Consider the following 22,018-nt stretch of genomic DNA (forward strand, 5'->3'; position numbering starts at 1 on the left):
TATGAAGACAACATAGAAAAATAATCAAAGAAAGAAAGAAGGAAAGAAAGAAAGAAAGAAAGAAAGAAAGAAAGAAAGAAAGAAAGGAAGAAAGGAAGGAAGGGAGGGAGGGAGGGAGGAAGGAAGGAAGGAAGGAAGGAAGGAAGGAAGGAAGGAAGGAAGGAAGAGCGAGTCAGGTCTTGTGGATGCCTTTAATTCTACCAATCTGGGAGCATAGGCAGGCAGATTTCTGAGTTTCAGGCCAGCCCAGTATTATAGAGCTTCCTGGATAGCCATGAGAAATCATGTCACGAAAAGGAGGAGAAAGGAAGAAGAGGAGGAAGAAGAAGAGGAGGAAGAAGAAGAGAAGGAGGAGGAAGAGGAGGAGGAAGAAGAAGAGGAGGAAGAGAAGGAGAAGGGAGAAGAGGAGAAGGAAGAGGACAAGAAGGAGGAAGAGGAGAAGGAGGAGGTTAAGAGCAATTGCCACTCTTCCCAGAGAACCCAGTCTTGGCTCCTAGCACCCATGTCAGGCAGCACACAACTGTCTGTAACTCCAGCTCCAGGAAATTGGAGATTGAATGCCTCTGGCCTCCATGGGCTCCTGAACTCCTGGGAACATAGCCACATGCAGACACACACCTACACACAATTAAAAATAATAATAATGTTTTAAATGAAAGAAAATTCACCCCAAATGCTCCTGTCCCACACAAAGACGACATTCATTCTTATTCATTGTTCTTTTCTAGTTTCGGATTTGTATTTGTCTTCTTTAGGTTGGAGTCATTGACTGGAAACAATTTGAACGGTGCTATTTACTTTAATAAGCAATTGTGCGGCTCCACACAGACTGCATAGTGATCAAGGTGCATGGCTCTGCAGTGAGCATTCCCCGGGCAAACTCACGGGAGCTTAGTGAATCATGCCCAGTGCTCCCTGAGGGGCCTCCAAGTCTCCATGGTACCCAATTTGTACCTTCCTGCTGTGGTTTCCCTGCCTAGGCCAAAGTCTGTCTGTCTGTCTGTCTGTCTGTCTGTCTGTCTGCCTGCCTGCCTGCCTGCCTGCCTGCCCCTACCCACCCGCCAGGCATATACATGGTGTGTATGTGGGGGTCGATGGACAACTTGTGGGAGTCTCCTCCCACAATTTGGACCCTGGGAATCAAACTCAGGTCATCAGGCTTGGTTGCAAGTGCCTTTAGTTCTAAAACCCTCTCACCCTCCCCTTTTAATTAACTGATTAGTTAATTAATTAATTAAGTTAGCTAGGGTTTTTCAAGATGGGGGTTGCATTGTGTAGCCTCGGCTGTCCTGAAACTTGCTCTGTAGCCCAGGCTGGCCTGGGAACTCAGAGAGATCCACCTGCCTCTCCTTCCCTAGTGCTGGGACTTACAGTGTGCGTGGCACTCGCCTAGCTATTTGGTTTTATGTCACCTCCTAGATATTTATTTATTTTTATGTGTACATGTGTGGGTTATATGAGCGTGCCACAGTTTGAGTCTAGAGGCGAAAAGACAATTTGCAGTGGTCAGTTCTCTCCTACCATTTGGGCTCTGGGTGTTGACCTGGGTCACTGGGCTTGGTGACAAGTGCTCATTCCTGCTCAGCCACTTGAGCAGCCCCTCCCTCTTTGCCTCAGGATTTTGTAACAGCATCAGGAGGCTGAAGAGCAGCTTCCTGAGGGGTTGTGCTAAGTCTCCTGAGGCCAACACAGCGCTCTAAGTGGTGGCTCCTCCTCCTCATAGATGCCACCTGAGCTGCACCCTAATGTCAGCCCCGCTTGTGCTGTATGGCTTTGGTTAGGGATGGATCGCTGCATCCCTTCTCCCCCATCTCCAGTGACAGTGGAAGACTCCAAGCGGTTACACAGAGATGGAGACTGTGTGGACACACCCAAGAGAGTTTCAAATACCAGGGATGAGCATTCGCGTTCCCATTTTGTTCACAGAAATATTTACCTCCCATTTCAACCCCAAAGACCCTGTCTCCGAAGGAAAGCTCATGCAAAGTCCCATTCTGAGGCAGTGGAGTTAGAACTTCAGCACGTTTGGAGAAGACACAATTAATCCAGGCCACAGCGTCAGAGAGCCAAGTTCCTTCCGAGGCTCGAGGAATTCTGTTTTAGCTCCAGAAACTACCTGAACGCCACACCCCTTAAATTGTTCAACAATGCTTACATCATCCCCTGCTGCCCTGACTGACAGCCTGCCTCCCTCACACGAGGACCCTGGAGGTTGTGCTACACCCACTTGAAAAATTCAAGACAAACCCAACTCTGGGCCTCCATTTATTTAAATTTGCAAGGTCCACTTCCCGACTAATCAGCATATCCCTAGGATCCAGAGTATACAGCAGGCATGCTTTAAACAACTGTTGTGTGGCCTGCCAATCACTCCCTATCTCCCCACCCCTAAGGAACTGAAGTCCTCTACCAGAGCTAAACTGTAAAAGGTGGCATGGTTGTTGTTGTTGTAATGATGCTGCTGGGTTTGTTGATGTTGTTTGGGCTTTGTTTTTTTGTTTTGAGACAGGGTTTCTCTGTGTACCCCCTTGATGTCCCAGAGCTTACTCTGTACAGACCAAACTGCCCTCAAACCCACAGAGATCCATTCAGTCTGTCTCTCAGAGTCTTTTGTCCCTTTCCTTGCTGTTGGCATTAGTAGCCTGTCTCTGGGACTGAACCCCAGAGACAGATGGGTTGGATTCACATTCAAGTTCAGCCATGCTGGACAAAAAAACAAAACAAAACAAAACACTACTTATTTTCTGTGTTCAGGTCCCTTACCTGAAAGCTGGAGGTAACAGAAAAGTGTTGCCCAGAGCTGTTGTGAGGATGATATAAGGTAACAATGCAGTAGGCTCTTGGTAAGTCTTAGGTGAGCACAAGAGGCTCCCTCATGAAATGGACCTAGAAGTGACTCACCTCTTTGCAATGTCGAGATTCAGGCACTATTGGTGAGACACTGGTTCCAGCTGTGTCTGCCTTTGTAGTCTGGCTTCAAGCTCTTATCTTTTTTCACCAGGACTTTGCACACTCTTGCAGAACTTGCCAACAAAATGGGTTCTGAACACCTGGTGTGGGTCCAAAGAAGAGCGAGCGGGGAGAGCTAACAGGAGAGGAGCTGTAAGATAGTGCTGTTTAAGCTTAGGAAAATAAGACAAGGGCTGAAGAGATGGTTCAGTGGTTAAGAACATGCACGGTTCTTACAGAGGACCTGAGTTCAACTCCCAGCACCCCCATGCAACTGCTTGTAACTCAAGCATCCAAGGAATTTCCCCTAACTTTGGACACATATACAGGCATACACACGTGTACAGGTAAATAAATAAAATGTTTAAAAAAAAATAAAAGGAAAATGAGACAAGAGTTAGCTGAACAAAGAACAGGTGTTTTCCTGAGAGGATAAGGTGGCTTGTCATAAAGAGTTCACTTGAGTACTGTAAAAGCTATTCCTGGTTGTCAACTTGACTATATCTGCTCTAAACTACAATCCAGAATCAGAGGGCTCACCTGTGATCTCGATCTTGAGGCTGGAAGATCTTGAGTTTCTGACTTGGATCACAATAAATTGCCTCAATATAGAGACATTCCATACGTTCTGTGACTCGAGAGAACCCTAATACAAGTACCATCTCTTCTTTGCTCATGGCCTCCCTTAGATCAAAAGCCTTGTTTGTTTGTTTGTTTATTGAGACAGGGTCTCACTATGTAGCTCAGATTATCCCGGAATTCACTATGTAGACCAGGCTGGCAAGTGCTAAGATTAAAGCTGAGTGCCACCATGCCCAGCTGCCTTTTACCCTTCATATCTGTGCACAAGTGTGTATCTGATGTATGTATCTGATGTACGCACACGTGAGCCCGAGTAACGTGTGTAGCTATGTATGTGCTACATCGGGTGATCTAAGGATAACTTTCCTTCACTTTTTTGTGTTTAAGACAGATTTTCATTAAGTCACCCTGGCTGGTTTGGAATTCTATGTAATCTAGGCTGTTCATCGCAGGATCTCTTTCCCTCTACAGGGTACTTGGTCCTAATCCTCTGAGGATTCCTCTGCCTAGGCTTCACATCTTCCCACCTGAGTTTGGAAACAGGTCCTCATGCCGACAAATGCTTTACTCACAGAGCCCAATTGCCTTCTTTCGAAAGAAATTTTAGGATCTAGGGGCCATGTAGCTCAAGGGTAGTGTTTTGCAGGTGAGACTTCTGGAGTTCGTTCCCCAGAACCACAAAGAAAATAAATGAAATCTTAACATTCCTTGGTCTTTTCCACAGCAAATATTCTCTTTTCAAGGCCCTACCTCTCTAGGAGTCTTGCCTATTTCTCTCAGAGTAGAAGATCTCCAGTCCCACAGGGACAGAGAATTCATACCCCATGAGCTGCAAGAAGAACGCTGCAAATGGAACTACAGGGCCTTACATATGCAAAGCAAGTTCCCCCACCACTGCTATACATCTAGGGGCCTGAAGCGTATTTTTGAGGCAGGCTCTTTCTACGTATCTCTGGCTGTCCTGGAATTTAATATGTAGACCAGGCCTTCCTCTGTCTCTCGGGCGCTGGGATCGAAGGTATGCCCCCCAAACTCCAGGCCTAAAGCAGATTTTTAAAGTGCACATAGGAATACTAGGAACAGGAGAAATTAAAAAATAAGAAGCAGGAAGAGTGCCCTCACATCCATCAGCCACCTGATGCAATCTGCACCTCTAACAATCCCGTAGCCCTAATGCAGCTGCAGACAGGTCGGATCGTTTGCATTCAGGACTGGTGCTGGGCATAGGGCTATAGCTCCACCAGCAGGCACTGTATTAGTGTGGTACACGGAAGGATCAAGCGGCTAAATGAATGGAAACAAGCCGGAAGGCCGTGTGCCGGGGTCCTGGACGCAGGTGCCTCCATGACCAATCAGTAAAGGTTTTGCCACATGGCCTGTCCTCAGGTCGTGCTCTCCACCAATGAGCGACGGTCACCTAGTTGGCCGGTGTACGCGACTGTCCGCGCGTGGAGCTGCCAATAAAGTTCTTTATAGCTTTGAATTTTTTTTTTAAAGTGACCGCTGCGGTCACGGCGCAGTCCCCGCCCCGCCACTTCCGGTCCCGCCGCCGGGAGCCGGTGCGGCTGTGAAGGCCAGCGCGACTCGGTGCCGCTGCTGGCCGGGCATGATTTTGGGTGCCGGCTTGCCTCGCCTGACTCGCGGTGCTCAGGTGAGCTGGTCGCGCGGGCTGGGCTGAGGCCGCGGCTCCTCTCGCCGGGCGCCACGCGGGACCGCGAGATCGGCGGCTGACGGGAAGCGCTGGGCGGGCAGCGAGCCCCCGCGGCTCTGAGGGCCGGGCCGAGGCGGACCCCGTGCCGCCGCCCGCAAGGTCACGGTCCGGAGCTCGGGCCGTCCGGGAGGCCGAGGCCGCGGCGGGGAGGCCGCTGTCCCTGAAGGGAGGCGGGAGGTGGACACAGCCCGCCACGGCGAGGGCGGGGAGGAGGGGCGGCCGGCCCGCCTGGCCCGGTTCGGTCCCTGACCCGGTTCCGCGGCGTGTCACCTGGGGTGTGGCCTTCTCTCCAGCGGGCTCAGTTTCCTCCGTCTCCGGTGGGCATTGGACCCCACTCCTCGGGGCTGCCGGTGGGTTGGAGTTGCTGAAGGCGGCTTCCTGGAGGGGAGACTGGCCTGTGGGTAGAAATCTGCTCTCCTTAAGAACCTGGTAGGGCTTGGCGGTGAAGGGAAAGAGGGCATCCCAAGACCTGGTTATCAGATTGAACAGAAGGTTCCAGAAATGAGCAGGGTGGTGTTGAAAAACAGTGAGGTGGCTGGTGGGCCTGGTGCCGAGGCTTCCTAGCTGTTTGGGCCGAATGTTGGGAGCTCGGCAGTACGAGAGAGACTCATAGGTGGGAATTAAGAGGGATAGTGATGGAGGGAACTTCAGGAACAGAATTAACCTGGACAGAATTAACTTGGCATTCAGTACCCAAAATCAAAGATGAGTCCGGAGGCGGTCAGTCAATAAACCGGGTTAGAGGCCCTTGGGCACTCATGCTGTACGATACTGGGGTGCGGAAGTTTTTAAAGTCTCAGTCTGAGCGCTTGCCTAGCAAGCGTAAGGCCCTGGGTTCAGTCCCCAGCTCCGAAAAAAAGAAAAAAAAAAGTTTAAAGTTTCAGTCTGTTTCTTTAGACTTGAGAGGTTAGGCATCCTTAGTAGCCCCGTAGTCCTCTCTTAAATGGCTTCGATTGGAACTGTCAGTGAGGAGTTAGCCTCACCTTGAGCTGCCTGGCCCTGCCCAGGGGACATCAGCTTGATTTCAGCACAGCACATAGGAATGCTGAATAAACATGATTTGGTGAGACTGGTAAATAACACACTACAGTCCTCTTTGGATGGCCCAAAGGCTGGTCCCACCCAGAGGAGGAACTAAGTGGGCCAATTACAACTTGTGGAATTTGAAACTCAGCATGCTGTTCAGAATAGCTGATCTGTTCCCAAGATACTGCCTTAGTCACAGTGTGATTTTTTTTTCCCCCAAGAAAAGGGAAGTTTTGGTCAAAGTGGGGTTTTCTAGAGGTGGGACATGTTGAGGAGGGAAAGAGAATTCAGAGGTAACTTCTACCCTTTTGATAGTTCGAGTAACTGTTTTTGTTTGATCCCCTTGTGTAGATTTAATTTTCTGATTGTGGGACATTTCCAAATTGAGACTTTGGTTTATTCCCTCACATGCTAGTGAAAGTGATGCAGATGATAGATAAAATAGCGGATACTCTAATCTTACTTGCCTTAGAGTATCAGAAAGTACGTGTTGGGTTTTCTGTGGAGACACCACCAGTGTTGTTTTCTACCTTGCACAGTCTTCACACAACATGTCCTACTGGAAAAGCCTACAGCTCACTGAAGATTACAAGTTAGAATCCACACCACACAGAGTAGAGCATGGTATGCCCATCCTCTGCCTCTGAGGGTGTGAGAGCAGTAGGCAGAGCCCTTGGACTGCAGTGGCAGGTCTAAGCAGCCAAGTGCAGGTTTGCAGGGTGTGGAGCAGCTTCTGTTCTTCATTTTCCAAGAAGCTGTTGTGACCACTAGGGACTGCCTGCTCAACCCTTAACCAGTGCTTTCCCGTTTCACTTTCCACCACTTGCCTTAGTGATACCAAAGGTGAAAACCTAATGGTCCTCGTGTGGAACATCCTCACTGGTCCCAGCAGTGTATAGGGTTGTTGTCTTGGACATTGTCAGACACCCCTGATGGCCCAAGGTCTGAGCATGGAGTGGTGGACTTAGACTTGGCCAAGGTGGGAAGCACTAACTCATGATCCTGCTTGAGGAATTTCTGACAAGATCATTCCAGGCGGCAACAAGGCAGGAAAACATTGTTACGGTTCTGCTGTTTTGGGAGCTTGTGGGCTGGAGTCCCTCTGGGGAAGTGACTTAGCGAAGACTGGAGGATGTCTGTGTTCTGACAAGGCTCATCTTTTCACATAGATGCCCCTAAGGAGAAGCTATTACAGAGTAGGACTGAACTGGCCCATCACTTCATGACTGATCAATGTTTGTATAAACTACACCATACCCACACTTACAACACATCTAAATGAAAACTAGTTTTTTTTGTGGTGAGTGCTTCTTATAGCTTAGTGTCTTGGACACTCATCCTCCAGGCCTGTTTCAGGAGGTGTGTGTGTGCATGTCTGCCAGTGTGCATTAGTGTTAGGAGTCTTTCCCAGATTTCAGAGCTATGAGCTTAAGCATACTGATGTGCAATACAAGAATTGTTTGGTACATTTAGACAAATGATACTTTCTGATTTTATTTTGGTATTTTTACCTTCCTTTTCTGATACATCTACTGTAGCCCTGACTAACCTCCAACTGACAGTCCTCCCTCAGCCCCCCAAATACTGATGTTACAGGTGTGTGCCGCTGTGGCCAGTGTAACCAGTCCTTATTGTGGCAGGGTCATGGGAGGATCATAGTCACTGTCTTGTTTTTGTGACACGTGATACAAAGTGAAATCTGCCCTTTACTAGGGATACACAGAACGTGGCGTGAGAAATTAGGCAAAAGAGTTGCATTTGAGGGTTTTTAAATTCTGAAGAGAGGAATATTCTTGTGTTCGAGGTCTGAGCCTTAAGTTTGACCTCTCAGGTAAAACTTTTCCTCTGTAAGTTTTAGATTTTGTTTGACTGAGAAATTATCAGGCCTATATTGAAAGGAGATGCTTTTAAAACAAGAAAGGAAACTATGCAAATATTGTACTACTTACCCTTGCTGGAGTGTTGGTATGAGGGGTGTCTGACCGATGGAAGTGTATAATAGACACAGAAGGCAGCTTGTGGAGGTAGGGATCGCTGACACCCTAATGTAAATTGTACTCGGAGTGCAAATATCTTCACTCCACTGGTCCATCGGTTAGAACAAATAAAGCCTTGCAGGGAATGCTGATAGTGAGAGCGGAGAGCAGGCACACGAAGTGCTACACCTTCTGCCCGGCAGTTGTTGCTCTGATGCGGCTGTTGAACGAACAGTCGAACAGTCGAAGGCTTACCGGGTGAGTGGCAGCCCTTTTTGTGGTAGGCAGTCAGGAGCATTCCCTCACCTGCCTTTGGAATTTGCTGTCCTTCCCAGGGAGGTTATGGCTTGAGAGTCTGAAGCAGCCAGGGAAGAGTCCAGTTTGGGGTATTGATGTTGACATTGCAAATCAGTAAATGCAGCAGTCCTTTGAAGGCTGTGTACCTTTCCTTAGAGGGTGAAGGAAAGCAAAGCATCGATGTCCCCTTCTGCCCTAGAGACTTGTGCCCTCAGGCCACACCTGATCCTTTTGCTTCGGGGACACTCCCTTCCTTCCATTTGCAACCTTTGGTGAATGAGTACAATTGTGGGAGTGGGTGGGGCTTGATTGTGATTGAACCAGCACACACTGTACCTCGTGAGTGTGAACTTGTGGCTCCCCTAAACATTACTTGTTAAGATTCCTTGTGAAGGAATCTAGTCTTATTAATATATGTAGAAAATTTTAAACAAATTTTAGAGACTCTAAAATAAAAACACCCGTGTATGTATTTCTCTTGTCTAGTGTCTGGAGACATGGCCCTAACCCTCCCCTTGCCTGTCTTCCAGAAGAAAGGTGGCAGTAATGCTAACTCTGGCAAGCAAGTTGAAGCGGGATGATGGTCTCAAAGGATCCCGGGCCTCAGCCTCCACATCCGACTCCACTCGGAGGGTTTCTGTGAGAGACAAGTTGCTTGTTAAAGGTAATTGTCAGCCATGGGGGCTGTTTTTATACCTGTAACAAAGTGAAGCGAGTCTGCAGGCTCCTTGGGATGGATGCACAGTAGTCTGTTGAGTGGAAATACTTCTTTGAAATAATTGTAAAGTATAATTATCAGCCGAGCATCGTGGTGCACACCTTTAAGCTCAGCACTCTTGGGTACAGGCAGGCTCATTTCTGTGAGTTCAAGGCCAGCCTGAACACTACACAGTAAGTTCCAGGACAATCAGTGTGTAGAGTGAAGAGATCCTACCCCCCCCCCCAAAAAAAAGTGTGTGATTGTTTGTCACTTACAGTGGAAGGATTTGTACCAGGCAGAGAATGGTATTGTAATAGCAAGGACCAGGCACATGGGTGCTGCTGTTATTTCCCCTGCTGTCCCCTTTCCTGTAGGATGCACAGCAGCAGTCCCAGCCTGGAGCCAGTGCTCTGAGGGTCCTTTTTTGTTTCATGTGGAGCGTAGCCTAAGGAGTCCTGTGAAAATCTGGTGTCTTCAGAGAATTATGTCACATATCACACAAGCTCATGCCCACGCATGCATGAGTGCGCACACACACACACACACACACACACACACACACACACTAATATATGACCTGTTAACAATACATATTTTATTTTGTTATTAGAGTTCACAGAATTATGATTAAAATTCTCCTAAGGTCATAGTAACTGGTCATGTTTGTAAAGGAAAATTATGTTTGAAAAAGGGTTTCCTTTTGTGTGCACAGGTGTATATATGTGGCATTTGCGTTCTTGTGTGCATAGGGTAGGGGGCAAGGATGTACACATGTGGAAGCACATACGTGTAGAGGTTGAAGCAGTGGGTTTATGCAGATTTAATAGGGTTTCTTGTATACTTTCTGTACTTAAATCTTGAATTAGCTTAAATCTTGACAAACTTATGATGATTGGTTAAAAGTAAAATTATCGTTCACATCTTGTTCTTGTCTATAAATTCAGAACAATCCAGATCATAAACATCAGAGAATAGGGCTGGAACACCTTGCTTGGATGAACCTAATAGTATTTGATTTTTCAGAATCCTTGAGAGTCCATCTGTAGAGGTGGCCCAGAGTCAGGAGAGCCAGGCTGAAGTGTTTGGGGTGTAGATGCAGCGCTTGGAGCAGTCTTGGGGTGTCAGCTGAGAATAAACTGTCCTTTCATATTGCCGCCCTCCTGTTTAATGACAGCTTTGGTACACCAAGCACTTGGGGCCAGGTCCCAAGTTAGACGTCTGCTGTGACTTAACAGGTGTAAACTGTGTAAGCAATAGGAGCCTTTCTCAGATCTGCAGTGTAGAAGATTAAGGTTAAGAAGGCAGAATTCACAACTGTCTATAACTCCAGTTCCACCCTTACGAAGACAGGTACATAAAGGCAAAACACCAATGAACATTCAATAAAAACAAACAAACAAACAAATCTTTTAAAAAGAAAGAAAGGAAGTAGGATTCCCCAGTATTCATGAGGCAGAGGCAGGCCAATCTCTGAATTCAAGGCCAGCTCTGGTCTACAGAGTGAACTTCAGGATAGTCAGGGCTACACAGAGAAACCCTGTCTCAAAAGAAAAGAAAAAAAAAGAAAAGCAAGCAAGCAAGCCGTATTGGGCTCAGTGATAAAGCCACACTCCTCACATGTGCCTGGCCCTGGGTTCCATTCCCACCATCGGAGAAAAAGATAAATATTGGTCTCTGGTGAGAACTGTAATTTGCTTCCAAGGTGAGGCCTCTGTTGCTGTATCCTAGAAGGAGAGGATCACTGGTCCTTTTGGAAGGAAGAGACAAAAGTTGAATGTGAGCAGAGCCCTCACAACTTAATTACTCCAAAGACTCACCTAATACTACCTTGTTAGCATTGGGCTTAACGTGAAGTTTGGGCCCCTTCGGACCATAGCAGGTATTTTGTATCATAGGGTCAGGAGTAATTCTTGGTTTAAAGTCTTACCGGCAGGAGCTTGGTTTTCTACCTGAAGAGACGTAGACTGAGAAGCCTGCAGTAGTTGGCCAAACCCACATCTTAGGGGTGAGGCAGGCTCTAGGAGAACAGATTCAACACATAAAGAGCAGAAATGCAAATTAATAGAAAAGAGGTTTTTGTTTTTTGGTTTTTTTTTAAAGATTTATTTTTATTTTATTTATATCCACACCAGAAGAGGCATCAATTCCCATTACAAATGGTTGTGAGCCACCATGTGGTTGCTGGGATTTAAACTCAGGAACTCTGGAAGAGCAGTTAGTGCTCTTAACCGCTGAGCCAACTCTCCAGCCCTAGAAAAGAGTTTTAGCAGATAGTCTCCACCAAACCTGTGCCTAGGGACTTACCTGGGAGCTTTCAGATAGCTCCAGGGCGATAATGGTGAAAAAATTTTCCAGACAAAAATCCCTTTAGGGACTTTGAAAGAGTCTGAGTTTAGCAAGGTTGCTATAATTGGGATGATTGTCCTAGCAGTAAAGTAGTCTCGTGTGAAGCTGTCCTTCATGGGTATGGACACAGAAAATTGTGTGACTGTGTCTGGGACTTAATACTGCAAGCTGCATTCCAAAAGAAAGAGGGGGGAGTTGGTCATGCAGGGCAATTAAAAAGTGTCTTGAGACAATACAGTGGAGGGAGGTGAAGGAAGCAGGAGGCTGAGGGATGATCACATATTAAGGAGAATGCCCTGGTATAGCCTTTGCTCAGCTCTTAAGAGCTGTCACCAGGCTGACGAAAGTCTCAGGCCTTCCTGTTCTGCTTTTTTTCAGGTGGGGGCTGTGTTGGAAGGTATATAGCTTGTCAGTACAGTCATAAAACTCTAGAACAAAGGCCTTGTGTGCAGAGCCCCAGTGACAGTATCTAAGACAGAAGTCTCATCTGGCTTCTCAAAGAGCTGAGGGAAAGATTATGGACACTATACAGGCCAAAAAGATCAGTGCTTTTATAGATGGGGGAGGGGCTCATGAGGTCTTGCCACTTACTGGTGATAACAGCAGATTCTAGGAGAGTGGAGGCAGAACAGGAAAGGCTGGGTGCCCACTCCTGTCCTCCTTGAGCTCAGGACCAAGCACCTTAAGACTGAGGGATTATGTGTTCATGTGTGATTGGGTCTTTACTCTCTACCAGGGCTGCCACATGCTCCTGTTTCCTGTGCTTGCCACATTGCCAAGGCTCTCACAGCGTTTGACAGTACACAAATCTGAGGGGTAGTCTGACAAGTCCTGCTAAGTCAAGTAGGAGGTCAGATATCTGACCAAACAGCCTTATGTGTTCTGTTGAAAGTTAAACACCAGTGAGACTGTTCAGGGAACTTGAACAGTCACCATATGTACACCAGACAGCCTCATGGGACAAGAGGACCTCTAGAAGTCATAGGTAGGCCCCCACCTTGATATTTTTTGTGCTCCTGTCAAAAGTAGATGGCATGAAGTCCTGGGATACAACCAGGGATCCTTGGTTCTTGTTAAAGGAAACTGCTTTTTTGGGGTCGTGGTTTGCATTTTTGAGTGGTACTAGAACGCTTTTGAGCTGGTTAGTTGTTTCAGTGCTTTCTAGAGGGTCTGAAGCCTGTGAAGGGTATGCAAATGCAATGGGAGATCAGGAGAACACAGCTAGGGCCAGGTTTGTGAGTTGTCTAACTGCTTGGCAAGCCTGAGGGCCTCTAACGAAGCAGCACAACTCAGGCCTGAACAACACCAACTTCCTACAGAACAACAAAAACTGACAAAGTATTTTTAAGCTGCTGAAGGCTTGCTTTCACAAGACAACAATGACTCTTTTGCTAGGTGGCCTAGCAATTCTGGGAGGTGTTGTTGTAAAAATATAAAAAATAAAAAAAGTAAGGTGTCTTTTATCCCGCTAGGTCACACTGCAGTGCCTTGGCGGAAACACACCCCAGCCGCACACTTTCCTATACTCAAACCCTCACATAAAAGAACACACAACACAATAATCTTAGATCCAATTGATAAGATATAATTAAACATACAAAGCCCGGTACCATCCATCTCTTAGGAACATTGATAACAACCTGTAAAAACACAGAGCAGAATCTTAACATCACCTGCCATGGCTTCTCATCCTCTCCTCTGTCCTGTCTCCTCTCTTTCTGTTCTAGTCTCCTCCTCTTCCTTCAAACTTCTCTCCCACCCATCCTTCTCCTCCAATGACAGGCCTTCTTCTATCCTGTACCTGCCCTCACCTGTACTTTACAAATTCAATGGGGAGGTTCTGGTGAAGTCACCTGATTCCTGAGTATGTGACTAGGCCGCTGTCCTTGGGGGCAGTGGAATTAGCATCAAAATACAGATAACTTCTGGGCAAACCACATCCGGGAGGCACCTGGCACCTTGCACCTGGCACCTTGCGTAACTCAGTGGCTACATAACTTCCTTCTGAGAAATTCTTTTCCTTTCTAAATAAGAATCAAACCGGGCTGGAGAGATGGCTCAGCGGTTAAGAGCACTGACTGCTCTTCCAGAGGTCCTGAGTTCAAATCCCAGCAACCACATGGTGGTTCACAACCATCTGTAATGGAATCCGATGCCCTCTTCTGGTGTGTCTGAAGACAGCTACAGTGTACTCATATACTAAACAAATAAATATTTAAAAAAAATTTATTTTAAAAAGAATCAAACCACAGTCCACTGGAATCTTGACCACAACCAGATCACAAAATCTACCCAGTTAGCAGAATGATCCCCACACCTTGCAAATTCAGCTCCTCTTGCTTTGGTAACACTGTGGCTTTAGTTTCATTTGTGTTGACACTAAGACTGTAATTACTGATGTGGGTTAGTATTCGAGGGATTGAAAAACCACCTGCAACGTTGGGCAGCTCCCTCAGGAGCACTATGCAGATCTGACCCGCTGTTCTATATTGTGCACTGGGCTAGACAAAGTGCCAGTCATCATTATTGAAGTCTCATGTCCCAAGGATTCTATTCCTTGCCTGCTCTGACCGTTGGAACCAGGAAGTCTTAGTAGGATTCCTGGTGTAGTCAGCAGGCTGTGTTTGGGGCTCTCCTCAGCCCTTGTCTTCCTTTCTTGGGTGAGTTACACTGAAGGTGATGAATACAAGCAATAGATTTAAATGATTGACTGTCATGTAAAATTAGAACTTTATATATTATGCTTGACTATATATGTGTATATATATATATATAATGCTATTAGATCATACTTTTACAGGCAGTGATCTAAAACAGTCTGGAAGACTGTCCTCCAAATTTGTGTGCTCAAATCTAAACACCTGGGTGGTATTAGGAGGTAATTACCTTTGGGAGGTAACTCATGATGATAGGGTTCCTGTGAATGGGATTAGTGCCCTAATAACTTCCTTGTCTCTCCTACGGTTTGAACACACAGCAAGAATTTGTTTTCTATAAGGCTCTGAGCCCTCACCAGATTCAGAATCTGCTGGTACTTTGGTCTTGCCCAGGCAGCCTTCAGAATTATAAAAAAAACTAGTGTCTGTGTACAAACCATCCATATGTGTAAAATATTTTTGTTGTAGCAGGCCACACAGACCAAGAGTTAGAGAATGACACTACTGTAGGTGTTTTATGGCACTGGAGTGAGTGAGTGTGGACTAGGGCATTCGGGGTTTTGGAATTCCTGTAGCTACTGGAGTTCAAGGATTAGATACAGAACCCAGATTACTAAAAGAATCATTAAGAGAAGTGTGGGAGGCTTGATGAATGCTGACGCATGAGTGCGGGTGCGAGCTGGGGCTTTGCGTATGAAATGACAGAGCCTTTGGGTGGAGCCAGGTAGTGTGCTGCTGCTCTCTGTCCAAGGTGAAGACCCTCTGCTGGCCCATTTAGTGTGTCATATCCTGTGTAGCCCCTGTTGTCCCTACACACATTTTACTTGTGATTATGATTTTACACACCCATATGGTGTGTACATAGTAAAACAATACTAACCAAGTTAATCCATACACCTTTCCTGTGTGGTCACATTAATACACATTACTTATCCTGCCTAAGCCTAACTTTGTGCCCTTTGCCATTGTTTTCACCCCTTGTTGTAACTGTTTGGTTTCTGTCTATTCAGCAGCTTGTTCCTTCTGTCTCTTGTTTCACTTAGCATGATGTCCTTTGCTCCATCACATTGTCACAAATGGCAGGCTCCTCTGCTAATGCAGAATTGTGTTTCTTACACATCTCATGGTCTCTTCATTCATTACTCAGTTTATACTTAGGCTGATTCCATATCATGGCTATCAGTGAAAAATAACTGCAGCGAGCATGGGGTGGTTGGTCCTGTGCAGCAGTGATCTTCCACCTTCCCCATGCTGCCACCCTTTAATTCAGTTCCTCGGGTTGTGTGGACCCCAACCATAAAGTTATTTTCTTGATACTTCGTAACTAATTTTGCTCCTCTTAGGAGTCATAGTGTAACTATCTTATACCCAACCCCCAAAGGGATTGTGACCCACAGGTTAAGAACTGCTACTTTAAAAAGTGCTGACTCATTTATTATGAGTGTGTATTCACAAAGATTGCTGGGTCACATGGTAGCTGTTTTGTTTTTTCTCTCTTAGCTTTTTGAGGGATCTCTCGCTCTCGCTCTCATGTGTGTGTATGTAATATTTAATATGTATTATGTTATAATATTGTGTGAAGGTTCCCTTTTCTCTGTATTCCATCAGTTCTATCTCTTGTCTCTCTAGTAGTAGCCAACTGGAAAGATTAGAGATAGCAGACATGGTCTTCTTGTTTTGATACTTGGGGACACTATATATCTTCTCATAAAACTGTTGGTCACTTTTATTTCTTTGGAGAAATGTCTGTTCAGGTCCTCTTCCCTCCGTCCCTCCCTCCTCCCTCCCTTCCTTCTTTTCCTTCCTGTTGAGTTGTGTGTATCAGTATTATGTTAAACCCTTATCAGCTACATGATTTGCAGACATTTATTCCCAGTCTATATACCTTTTCTTTGTGCTATAGCATTTTAGTTTAATGTAGTCTCACTGTTTAATTTTTGCTTAAAAAATAATACTGGGGCACAGAGAGATGGTTCAGTGGTTAAGAGCATATACTGCTTTTCCTGAGGTCCTGACACTCATATCAGGCAGCATGGAGCTCCTGCTCCGGGGCTCTCATACCCTGACCTTTGTAAGCACTTGTACTCATGTGCACACACCACTCCTTCCAGTACACATAAGTGAACTAATAAACAATTAAAATGAAATATAAATAATTATTGAAGCAAGGTTTGGGAATTTAACTCCACCACCACTCCTATGAATTTTACAGCTTACATTAAGCCTTTTATTTATTTTGATAATTTGTGTAAGGACACACAGTTCTCCACAGAAGAGGCTCTCATTTCCCTGGGTGGTCTTTTTGGTGCTCTTGGGTGCTGGTTGACCATGTGTGCTTATTAGGTTTGCTCTAGCCTTCCTTCCTGTTGTTCTGCTGGCCTGTGTTTATGCCCACATTACTATACTATTTTGATTACTCTATCTCTGTAATATAATTTGAAGTCAGGAACAGCAGTGTTCACTTTGTTCACTCTCAAGATTCTGTGGATCTTCATATGAAGGCTCTGTGAAACATGTCACTGAGACTGTGATGGGGTTGCCTGTGATGGGGTTGCCTTTGGGCCATGGGTTCCATTCGGTCTGTAGTTTCTGCCCTCCATATTTACAGTTAGAGAGTACAAATCTTTCATCTCTGTAATTAAATTTAGTCCTTAAAAATATTTTTGGTAAATGGAAGTGCTTTCTTAGTTTCCTTTTGTCTTTCTGTACAGTGTTGAAGACTGAACCTAGACCCTCCCATATACAGTATTCTCCCCTAACCTACCTCTAGCCCTCCATGTTTCGTTTCTTTCTCTTCTCTCCTTCCCAACTCCTTTCCCTCTCCTTCCCTCCTGCTTTTTTATATACGTTTTTTTCTTCAAGAAAGAGCATGACTCTGGAATACTTGGGTGGCCTTGTGTTCATGGAGATCTGGTATCGCAGGCATGCACCACCACACTGGCATTATTTTTTAAGTAGTCCATTATTAATGTAATAGATTGGTTTTTGTGGTTTTGATTTGTTAGTTTTAATGTTTGTTTCCTTGCTGTTGGAATCTCTAGGGCCTTCTTGGTGTAAAATGTCTTCTGTAAACAGCTGATTGTTCTAATATTTCTTATTCTGTGGAATAGTGGTGACAGTAGGCATGGTGTTTGTCTATACCTTATGGGAGATAGTTAGCATGAACATGGGGAAGGAGTGCTGTAGTTTTGATATGCAGAAGGATGCTGGACTTAAATACACAGTGAGTAACTGAGGATGTGAACTGGATGGTCTGAGGCCTCATGGGAGAGGAATGGGGCCAAGAAGTGTAAGTTACAACAGGAAACTTAAAGACATGTTTGGGGAGAAAACATAAATATGTGTGTGTGTGTGTGTGTGTGTGAGAGAGAGAGAGAGAGAGAGAGAGAGAGAGAGAGAGAGAGAGAGCAGGTTTCAGTTCATCTAGCTAACTTTTTTCCTTGTCATCTAGGGGGAGTTTCTTATTTAAACTGGTGATACTATGAAGATTACTGTTAACTACCATCTCTTTATTTCTACAGAGGTTGCAGAACTTGAAGCTAATTTACCTTGTAAGTATAGCACGCCTATCAAATTATTACTATATAGTAATGACATGAGGAAAACTCGTTTTCTTTTAATAACTTTGCATATCAAAAGCCTATTTTCTGTGTATATTAAGAGTAAAATTTAATTTTGCAGAAGAGGCTTTTTTTTCCATGTAGGGAGGTTTAATAAGAGAAGAAAAGTAGAAGTGGGGATGAGTAAAGGCGGGCCATGAGCACGTGGAGGGAAGTGGGGATCGAGAGAGAAGGGACAAAGGGGAGAGGGCAAGAGAGAAGAGAAGAGAGGAAGAGCAAGAGCGTAAAAGAGGCTTTTTTGTTTTATTTTTTGCAAAATCTAACAAGATGAGGTTCTAGTCAGGTATCAATGGCACATGCCTTTAACCACAGCAACTTAGGGCGCAGAGGCAAACAGATCTCTGAGTTCCCAGCTGGACAGGTCAACACAGTGAGTCCCAGGACAGGGTGCTAGAGAGCCACCCTGTCTCAACAAACAGCATAGAGCCTTTAGTCCTGAGTCGCATGTGTGGAAGTTGCCTGTGTCTCTGTAGTGGAGGAGGATCGGCCAGTTGCCTTTGGTTCCACTTCTCCCTCAGTGGAAAGGAGTGGGTGGGGTCAGGAGCACTGGCCCTGTTGTTAATGAGTGGGCTCCCATTGGTTTAGGAGATGTTTGGAGTTGGTTTGTTTTTGTGTTTGAGAAAAAGCAGCTGCACACCGTTCACCCACTCTAGCTTTCCTGTGGACACACACAGGGTGGGGGTGGGGGTGTCCAGCAGTGCACTCACTGAAAAATGCACTTGAATGATCTGCATCAGATTTCTACTTCTCTATCATTAATCTTCCACCATATGTTTTACACTTTATATGTCTTATGAGAGCCTGGAAGCCTTGACTGTTTTACTTCTGCTGCTGCTGCTGCTGTCATTGTTAAGCTTTCTTTTTTTTTTTTTTTTAAGATTTATTTATTCATTTATTATATATAAGTACACTGTAGCTGTCTTCAGACACACCAGAAGAGGGCATCGGGTCTCCTTACAGATGGTTGTGAGCCACCATGTGGTTGCTGGGAATTGAACTCAGGACCTCTGGAAGAGCAGTCGGGTGCTCTTAACCGCTGAGCCATCTCTCCAGCCCATTGTTAAGCTTTCTATTGTAATGTTTGGTTTTAAAGCCGCTCTGAGTCTGAGGGTGGTTGTGAAGTTAGTTCGTGAGGGCACAGACAAGCTGTTTGTTAAAATTCACTGTGCAGCCTTGGCTAGCCTGGACTTTACTGTGTAGACCAGGATAGACTCAAAGTAGCTCTGTTTGCCTCTGCCTTGTGAGTGCTGGGATCAAAGGTGTATACCTCCTGGGCGGACTGAACAATTACTTTTGACGCCTGACATTTGTGTGGGAAGAGAATAGGTTATGATAGAAAATATCTTTCTGCTATGGCTCTCATATAAAACCTCCTCATTCTGTAGCTTGACCTCAAAGTTGCTTCCACTCAAAACTGAAGGTATTGTCTGAGAATTTTATTGAAAGGTTAATTTTGAAGTTGGGGGGGGGGTGGCTTAGTAGCAGAGTACTTACCTAGCATGTATAATGTCCTAGTTTCAATCCCAGACAGGGGTGGGGGGTGGGAGGTGGGGGGGTGGGGGTGGAGTAAATTTCTACCTAATAAGCAAAAAATAAAAGGGTGTGCTCTAAAATGCTTCCGGAAGTCAGTGAGTGCTGTGACGGGCAGGCAGATAGCAAAGGCCTGAAGCCAGGTGATTAGCTGTCTGTCTGTCTTGCTGCCTGTGTCAGGGCACTTTCTTCTAAAAAGCATCACACAGCGATCTTCTGTGTTCTAGTCCACTTTCTTTCCACTGTCCCTGACTCAATGTTTGTTCAAAGTGCCTTTTATCGGAGACCATAGAACATTTCCCCTTAGAACTAGCTTGTGTGCTTGATGTAAATCCTGTAGAATTTGGGAAAGATGTGAGCCGGTTTTCCTGTCCTGTGGTTAAGCTATCAGATAGAATACACTGTTTGACATGCTTCTTTTCCCCATGTTTTCTGCAAATCATCATGCTAAGGAAGAAACTAGCCACCACATGCTCACTCTTTGCTATCTGTTTAAAACATTTCTAATATGTACCGAGCCATAAGTATCGCATTTTATTTGGCAGTGTGATTAGAGACTGTGGAATGGCCTCAGAGCTTCGTATGTGCACATGCATAGATAGCTCTCTGAAAATGGACAATTCCTTAGATAGATGCTGTTGTATATAGAGAAAACTGTGTGTGTGTGTGTGTGTGTGTGTGTGTGTGTGTGTGTGTGTGTACATTAAAAACATGGGTAGGTTAAAAACATTTATATATAATATACATATAGTAATGTAATTTTTTTAACTTACCCTTTCCTGAGCTTTAAGGTTAGTTATTTGATTTTGGTAGTTTTATTAATTTTTAAAACTTGTCTTACTAATTTTTATATTCTTGGAAGGCTAATTCAGAAGGCTATTTCTAAAATAAAGAATGTGATAGAGTATTTCAGAAACTGTTCCTGACCTCTGTAGACTGAGGGTTTTTTCCCCTACTCTAAAAAAGAAAGCCCACAAGTCTTAAACTGTTTTTTTTTTGTTTTGTTTTTTTTGTTTTGTTTTTTTTTTACCGTAATGTTTTATGTCTGACATGCTCGTTAAGTATCAAAATGAAACAAAACCAATAGTGAAACGGTGAACCCATTTCCTGAGACAGTGTTTCACTATGTAGGCTAGGTTGGCTTTGAACTCAGAGGTCTGCCTGCCTTTCACTCCCAGGTACTGGGGTTACTAGGGTTAAAGATGAGCAGCCCTATACTCTGAAGGTAGAGGCAGGTGGATTTCTGAGATTTTTTTTCCTCTAGTGTTATGATAAATTCTGGGTGGCAGCTAAACTCTTACTATCTCACTTCTGTCTAACTTCCCTTCTGATGGGCACACATGTCTGTGTGGATCTCTGTGGTACTGACTCATTTGAACAGACGTTTGAGTTGCTTCTCTTCCTGGTTTTTCCGTATGTAGTTAGCCTTACTCACATACATTAATGTCTTTGAGGGATAGTCTTTCATTGTAAACAGCACAATTCTATAATGAAGAGAACTCGTTAGTGACTGTTTAAAATTGGAGTAAATACCTTCATTTGGAATTAACTAGTAAGACTTGGGGGGGGGGTGACTGGCAAAGACACAGAACCCTAGTTTGCCTTGGATATAGTCCATGATTCCCACTCGAGTGCCTCGTGAGTCAGCACCGCAGACTTCTTTGTGTTTGGAGGTTAGCGCAGCATGTGCACACCGCTCGCTCCTGGCCTTCCTGATAGCTGTTTCTTTTGCAGGTACCTGTAAAGTACATTTTCCTGATCCAAACAAGCTTCACTGCTTTCAGCTGACTGTAAGCCCAGGTAATAAATACTGCACACTTCAGTGTTCATGTCATTTTCAAGCAGCAAGTGTAAAGGTCTGCTCAAATCTGTCCTCTGGATTTGTCCTGTGTGTGTTAGTGCTCTCCATTCACTAGGGTGATGTGACTGGCCTATGTCTTGCAGCCAGATACAGTACAGCAGGTGTGAGGCACTCAGTGTCCTGGTGACTCTAAAAGCCAGGCAAACACCAAAGAAAACTGACGGCAGCCTGCTTAGAATATGGGCTTTGAAGTCATGAGTGGGTTCTGGTAATACTCCACTGGAGCTTGACTGAGGCGTGATTGCTTAACTGCAGCCCCCATCTACAGAGGGGAGTCGTGAATCCTGTCTCAGGCAATGTCAGGATCAAATGGATTTTTGTATGCACACCACTTGGGCCCAGGTTCTAGCAGATTTCCAGCTGTCCTCCTTAGGACTGGTTTAAGTACATACATAGTCTCCAGGGGTAGCAGCATATATATCTCGTCGGCCAGACTTTTCTAATGAAGGTGCCATTAAAGGAGTTACTGATCACCAACCCATGTCTACCTCCAGTAACCAACCATTGGTAGCCAGTTCATGCTACTTCAGGGTAGATGGAGTAGGAAAAGTAAGGGAACCAATTCTCAGGGTTTCTCCAGGAAAACCAGCTCATAGATGTTTGCAAAGGGTACTAGAGTGAGAACTGCATCTGCTGTTTCCTATTCTACACTTTGGATCTGAAGTGAAAATGTTAAAGTAGCCAGAGGAGGACATTATTCAAATGGTTACTAGTACTTCAAAGATGTGAAAAGTATTCAAAGGACTATGATGCAGAGAAAAGG

At 45.2% G+C, this 22,018-nt stretch overlaps 1 protein-coding gene across 20 annotated transcripts in view; it reads left to right on the top strand.

Annotated features, from left to right (window-relative positions):
• Positions 1-5,064: 5,064 nt before the first annotated feature.
• Ube2f (ubiquitin-conjugating enzyme E2F (putative)) overlaps positions 5,065-22,018 on the top strand; it is a 35,180-nt gene continuing 18,226 nt past the window's right edge. For 2 of the 20 annotated variants that reach the window (XR_015628760.1, NM_001399156.1), the window contains exons 1-4: positions 5,065-5,182; positions 9,028-9,205; positions 17,766-17,795; positions 21,129-21,194. Coding sequence is in view for 16 of the 20 variants with exons in the window: in NM_001399156.1 (NP_001386085.1) it covers positions 9,088-9,205; positions 17,766-17,795; positions 21,129-21,194 (214 nt within the window). In the remaining 4 variants the exon portion in view is untranslated. Of the gene's footprint in view, positions 5,183-5,292; positions 5,593-9,027; positions 9,206-17,765; positions 17,796-21,128; positions 21,195-22,018 lie in introns of those variants that run through there. The other 18 variants (XR_015628758.1, NM_001399155.1, XR_015628759.1 and 15 more) reach the window with 16 other exon arrangements.

The sequence above is a fragment of the Rattus norvegicus genome, chromosome 9 (genome assembly GCF_021556685.1).
Source record: "Rattus norvegicus strain SHRSP/BbbUtx chromosome 9, alternate assembly SHRSP_T2T, whole genome shotgun sequence".
Lineage (NCBI taxonomy): Eukaryota > Metazoa > Chordata > Mammalia > Rodentia > Muridae > Rattus > Rattus norvegicus.